Source organism: Pygoscelis adeliae, unplaced genomic scaffold (genome assembly GCF_000699105.1).
Source record: "Pygoscelis adeliae isolate BGI_AS28 unplaced genomic scaffold, ASM69910v1 Scaffold100, whole genome shotgun sequence".
Lineage (NCBI taxonomy): Eukaryota > Metazoa > Chordata > Aves > Sphenisciformes > Spheniscidae > Pygoscelis > Pygoscelis adeliae.
The window spans coordinates 4,033,244-4,039,862 of NW_008824034.1; the positions used below are offsets into that span (position 1 = coordinate 4,033,244).

Below are 6,619 nucleotides of genomic sequence, written 5' to 3' on the forward strand. Positions count from 1 at the left end.
CAGGTGCTGCTTCCATGCCAAGGTCTATCTATCATGTAGCCTGCAGCAGGACTGTGCTGATACAGCAGCTGCCGAGAAGAGCAAGGCAGCGGGGCTGCATACGCTGATGAGTGCCAGTTGCTCCAAGATGCAGCCATACGCTCAGCTGACTCCATCCACTACCAGCACTGTAGGGTGGAGGGGAGCTGCATTTGTGAGCTACTACTAGAGCTGCCATTCTCTGAGTTACGTGGTGCACGTGTTGTGACTCTTGAATGAATGAAGATTTTTTTGTCCATTCGCTTCTGAACAGACAGACTGCTGGACTGAGGAACAACATTTTCAACTGTGCCGTGCGGTTCTCTTAAAAAATAAAAATAAATGCGGGCTCCTGTGAAGAAGCACTCACTTCTTTAAAGAATATTTCTTTAAATACAATTTATCCTGCCATACAACTGTAGTTCTGTAGTTCAGGACACAAAGTACTGAACTGTCCACTGTCAGAGCGCAGGAAGAGTTTCAGCACAGCGGAGCAGAGGTAGGCAGCTCCTTTTCTTAAGTCCTCCGCTCTCGAGGGTTTAACTTGGATCGTGTTGAGTAAATATCATTTTTTTGTTGAGTAATCTCTTTAGATTTTCTTCTTCTCTTTATGAAGCGTAGAATGCAAAAACATGTTTTTAAATATTTAACAGGCATATTATTTACCTGAGAGTAAGAGCTTCTTAAGATTTGATACATTTTATTATGTAAATACCTACTTATTCAAAATGTAAAACATGCATTATTTTTGGCAGTCTCTAATAGCTAATCTGGCATGTTAAAATCCTGCATGTTAAAAAAACACCTCTGTCATATTAAAACCCAAACATTTAGGGCCTGATTTGCCTCCTTTTCTTTCTCTTGTGTAAACTGACAGTAATTACACTGACATTAATGGTGATATTCCCAGCATACACTGGGGAGAGCAAAGGTGCATCACAGTCAAGAGGACAAATCCTGTTGTTCTACTTACAGGTAAATTTAATCCTGCTTGATTTCACTTTGATAATTTTCGCAAGTAAAGCAAACAAGCCCTTAGTTACTCAGGAGACCATTATTTCTACAGAGGCAACACTATGAAACAGCTACAGGGAACAGTAGCAGATTATAAAATAATAATTCAGACATTTTATTAGTAAGTAAAGGCTCTCTCATCCATATTCTAGCCTACGAGTCTACAAAACTATTAAAACTAATTCAGCTGGTTCACATTACTTTAACATTAAAAAATATACTTTTTTTAATACAATACATGTGGAAAGCTTCCTTTCTGGCTATGATCTTATGTGCCAAGTTTCAGCTTTTTTTTTTTTTTTTTTAACAGCCAAGTTATAAACCTCTCAAAACAGGGTTTGTAATAGGAATCCTGATAGACTCACTTTAATGTTTTGAATTATAAAACTACACCTTTTAAAAGACAAGTGTCATTGCCAAACAGTGAAATTACTATACTTTACTTCCACCCACTACATTTCAATTTTAATTTTATGAATATTGCAAATTATAACACTCACATTATAACCTCTAAAGGGGGTAATTTATAAAAGCAGTGTCCATCAATTATAAATTTTCCATGACATTAATAAAATGGCAAGAACTAATTATGATGACTTCTGAGATGAAGATGCCTTGGACAAATCATTAATACGTTGAAATGGTATTTTTTAAAACATAGCAGGTTCTAATTATGACTGAAATGAGATTATGAAAATGATCACAGAAAGGACATTAACCTGATGAGTTCCACAGTCTCTGAGTACATGGTGTATGGAGATTTAGCTTCTAATGGATCTCGCTCCATAGCGTTCCCGCACTCAATGAAGGAGAGGGCAGCATCAGCATAATTCACTGCTTTGCCGAACTTCTCCAGCTGAAATGGAAATGACACCATCAAGAAAATCCTTCGGCTTTAATTTCTAGGCAGACAGATCATAATACAAAGCAACACTAGCATTAGGATGAAAGCAAAGCAATGCTGGTAGTTAAGAATGAATTCATACAGTAATTTAGCAGGGTCTATGTTTTTAGCAAATCTTTTCAGGTAGTATATGTCCAGACACTCCACAGAGGAAAGTCAACGTATGTCCATTGACATGCATGGATTTACACAGGTAATGAGGGACACTAAGCATGTTTAAACAAATCCATATTGCTTCTCGATATATGACCTAAGCTTGAATGTCACTATGCAAGGGTTAAGTAACAACTCCATGCCATTTGGCAGATGTCACATTCTGTGTTAACTGTTGACCAAAAAAAAAAATCTCATCACTTATGTGATGACTGAAAGAGCAGAAAAAAAAGAGAAAATATAGCACTGCTAAATATTTTATTTTACTAGGATTTTATTGCAAAAGGTTTTAGCCCTCATAATGGTTGTGATTAAACTGACTTAGACATACTGATTTCTTTTTTTATGTGTAATGAATATTATATATGACATTTTTATAGTAAGTATTTTATAATAGTATTTAACATTTTCAATTTTTGATAGCTGGATGTAAGAATTCTACTAATGTGGCAATTGATATGAGATCCAATATACTTTAAATAATTTAAAAATTTCTTTGTATGTCTCTATCAAAATATTTTTGATGCATCTGCATATGTTTTCCATTCACAAAATGGAAGCCTATCCTAGCAACATATTAAACAGAACATTTAGTATTGGTCCAAGGTAACAGTATATTTGCCTTTGTGGCTACTTCTAAGCAATCCTTATAACCAGTTCCCTCTGCATACCTTTAATTTCAAGTTCTGCTCTTCTGCACTGATTATGTACAAAGCCTTTTCATAATTGATAGGTATTACTTGAATGATCACAAAAGGGGAAATATTTCTAAATGTTTTCTCTTTATTCCCGTGGCCGCTTCTCAGCATATTCTTCAAATTCCTTGCTTCAAGTACAGACACAAAGTTCGAGCCAGAAATGGGATCCGATACTGCCCTTTGCTCCATGCTGACTCTAGTGGAGTAGGTGGAGTTACGCCAGCTCATCACAGCTCAGCCGAGAACAGAGCGAGGTCTCCAAGATCTCTTCCATATGGTACAGCCAGTTGCCACTGCAGCAGCCCATCCAAATCAGTTGATTCCTTACTGCCGTCCCAGACAAGGATAGGTTTTCATGGGGTTGCTCCCATAAGATGCAAAATGTCTTGCCCTTCACCAGAAATCTATTTTCCGTACAAGCTCAGGAACAGCATTGCCACAAATCTCATTAACATTTGCTGACACATTTTGAGGTCACACACATTATCTTTCTAGCCACTGCAACACATCTTTCAATGCTGTGTGTGCTTTGTCATGTCAGCACCAAGTAACCAGAAGCAATTGTTTCCATAGGACAACTAACACTACGGGATTGCACAGCAAATGTGTTACATAGAGATAATTTGTGTGCAGCTGTATTGGGTGGAAAAAAAAAGTTGAGACCTAAATAGCGGAAAGAAAAAGCAGATACTTTGTTCATCGGTATTTATGTCTGCCAACAAGTTGTATCGTAGCGGATGGCCTCACATTCCCATAAGAGCACTTGGGGTGTCAAACTGCATGCGACAGGCAAGGCCTGCCTGCAGGCAGCAGCATGATGTGCTGTGCCTGCTCCTCTTAGTTCTGCTTGAGAAACACCCCTGATTCCGCAAGGCATAGTCAAAGGTAAGAGGACGGGAGACAGGTCAACACTTTCTGAGTGAATCAGGCTGTGGAGGGAAGTGGATTGACATAGCTTGTTGAGATCATCAGGAGCTTGAGCCTGTAAATATTTGCTAGCGTGGAGCAGGCATCCATGTGCCAGAACCATGTGTATTTTCTTTAAAGGTCAATCAGCTGTGGGAGGTGTTGTCAGTCTGCTTCTGCCAGCCTTCCCCACGTGCAGATGTCAGGGCTCTGACTGAACATGCTCTGCTGGTCGGGCTGCAGGAATCAGTGCAGGCCACCTCCTGTAAATGGGCAGGTCAGGAGGGACGACTGCTAACTTACTGACACTCAGGGCAGGTTGCCAAAAACCTGAACCCACCTCCCACAGAAAACACACTTGGTAACACGTGCCCCAAGTCAAAGGGAGCCCGGAGAGCTGAAGCAGGCAGCTTGATGTGTCAACTCTCCTTCAGCTCACCAACAGCAGAGGGAGAGCCATCTTTTTAATTTACCTGTTTGGTTTTTTTTTTGAAAAAACATAGCATGTGATTGTTTTGCGTTTTTTTTTTTTGGACAAACACTTATTTCCAAGTGCAAAATCTCTGATGTGGATTGACATAATATGCATGCAAAAAACCCACAAATAATAAAGTGAGAGGTGAATAATCACCCAGTTATTTTCCAGTTGTGATTCTGAGGGGCAAAGTGAACGGCCACGCTCCATTTTAGACATCTTAGTTTAAATAAATAGAGGAATCAAGTTCCACTAAGCCTGCCTAAATGAGCTGCTGTTCTGCACTCTATGTAGCGTACAGGAGCGAAGTCCCTAACTACAAAGCAAATGGCTATTAAAGGCACTTCAGTGCTAGCAATAGCTTAGACTGAACAAACTATGACAGAGTATAATCTGTTAGATTAAGTAGTTTTATCAAAATCAAAACACTTCGCAAAATTAGGTCAATCTTACTGGAATTTCATCTGGGATAAAATGAGAGAAAAAGCTTTCCTAGCATAGAACTACCTAATTGCAAGATTTTTTGGGAAGCAGCGTGTTAAGTCTTTATTTACTGGCTTAAAAAGCATGCAATAAAAATGAATGTACTATTTAAAAATCAATTGTTGCAAATTTTAAACAATCAGACTGGAAATATCAAACAGTTTTGCCACATGATAATGGAGTGGAGGGTGATTTGCCTTTCTTAACTTTCTGTTATGGAATATTTCAACACTTTTGTTTTAGGCTCAAAGTGAATAGGAAAACAAATTTCAAACACACATCATCTTTCATGAAATTATCTTACATCCTTCATAAACAACATGACTGTTGCTCCTCCTCGGAAGAGACACCAGCTATTTTAAGGAGCTTCTTTTTTTGGGAACGAATTGTTAAAGGCTAGGAATGGTGCTCAGGGTTTGACTTGTTGTGTACAGTGTGTTTATGGAGTACCATCTGAAGCATACTTTAGTCAATAGCAGGGTTTCTCTTGGTTTCTGAGGCTTTAGATGACATTCAGAATGTACATTTTTGTAGCACCCAGCTCCATAGTGGAAAAAGACCAAAAAACCTGTGATAACCTACCAATGCATCTGCTTTATGCTTTAGCTTCTTAGCCTCTTGCATGTAATAATCAGCATTGTGAAGCCTAAAGAGACAAAATCAATTATTTCAAGTCTTTGTTTTCATACAGTTGGACAAACATTGCTTGGGAAAATTGCTGACTGCTTCCGAGAACAATTTCGACATATACGCCCACTTATCTCTTTAAATCTTAACCTGATATTATTCTGAAGCTGCTGTATGCAAAGATATGATGAGTGACCAGAATGTAAAATAACTAGCTGTAGAAACTGGCCACCCAAAGGACCCATTAATGTGTGCTGAACAGAGGAAAAGGAAAAATATTTTAAACTAATTAAGTATAAGAAGTTTCCATTAGAGGAGCTAAAATAAAAAAAATGAAGAAGAATTACTGTGAACCAACATTCATGATCTGAAAACATTTATCAACAGAGTCTGCATTAATCAGTGACAACAGTTCATTTGTAAAGATTAAAACTGTGTGCGCCTTTGTGCAGCACTATCCACACAGGTGCCCAATGCTAGCAGTATAATCAAAGATACTCTCTTTCACTGGGAGCTCTGCTTGCATGAAAATCCCAACTACATAACATGCAGCTAGCACAGAGATCCAATAATACTTACACATCATCAAATGTTATTTTGGGTCTTCTGGGCTCAGAATTCCCATTGGAAAGTGTTGGCATTGCAGACCAGATGTCTGTTTCTAGATGGCTGGTGTCAAGAAGAGTGTTGGCTATTGGTGTATTGTGAGATTCTTCCTCCTAGAAAAAAAGGTCTGTTATTAACTCTTCATAGTTCAAACAATATAAGAGCTCACATCCACCCCCGCAAAAACCCCACAAACAAACAAAAGGCTAAGGCACAAAGTAGCACTCGTATATACCCAACTACATCCAGGTTACGTCACAGAACCACCCTTCCATCCTTTATAACATAAGCCTATTAGATTAATTAGGCAACATGACCTCTGACCCCTCACCTGAACTCATTAACTTACACCCTTGGATAAAGTCAGCCTAGATACCACAGCGTTACTGACTAGAGACACTGGTTAAAGCAAGGGTGGGGAAATCAGAGCAGAAGGGCTGGATGTAAACTCAACTTCATTCAAGGTGTATCACACTAATGTAATCTTTTTTTCTATATTGTTATCAGCTAACTGTAAGGTGTCTGAAAGGTCTGCTTGGATTTCAGTAAGGAACGGTTTCCTCAGCCTTGTACACAGAACAGAGAGAAGAATGGAAAGCAGAAGTCAGGAGGTGTGACTTTGCATTGACTCAAACCAGAAGCATAACAGAAGCATTTAAATCAGACAACTGCAACTTGCAAGCTAGGTCCACAAACAGATAAACTAAATTACAGATGAACCAATGAACTAGGGAA

The 6,619-nt window shown here is 38.7% G+C and overlaps 2 protein-coding genes across 2 annotated transcripts in view; one reads left to right on the forward strand and one right to left on the reverse strand.

Annotated features, from left to right (window-relative positions):
* LOC103922933 (chromosome unknown open reading frame, human CXorf40B) overlaps window positions 1-6,619 on the forward strand; it is a 700,660-nt gene that overhangs the window by 173,528 nt on the left and 520,513 nt on the right. The gene's annotated exons all lie outside the window — the stretch shown is intronic.
* Window positions 1-6,619, reverse strand: part of AFF2 (AF4/FMR2 family, member 2) — a 256,405-nt gene that overhangs the window by 14,573 nt on the left and 235,213 nt on the right. The window contains exons 16-18 of the mRNA XM_009331422.1: window positions 5,858-5,997; window positions 5,234-5,297; window positions 1,752-1,888 (exon numbers count right to left, since the gene is read on the reverse strand). Coding sequence (XP_009329697.1) covers window positions 1,752-1,888; window positions 5,234-5,297; window positions 5,858-5,997 — 341 coding nt within the window. The remainder of the gene's footprint in view (window positions 1-1,751; window positions 1,889-5,233; window positions 5,298-5,857; window positions 5,998-6,619) is intronic.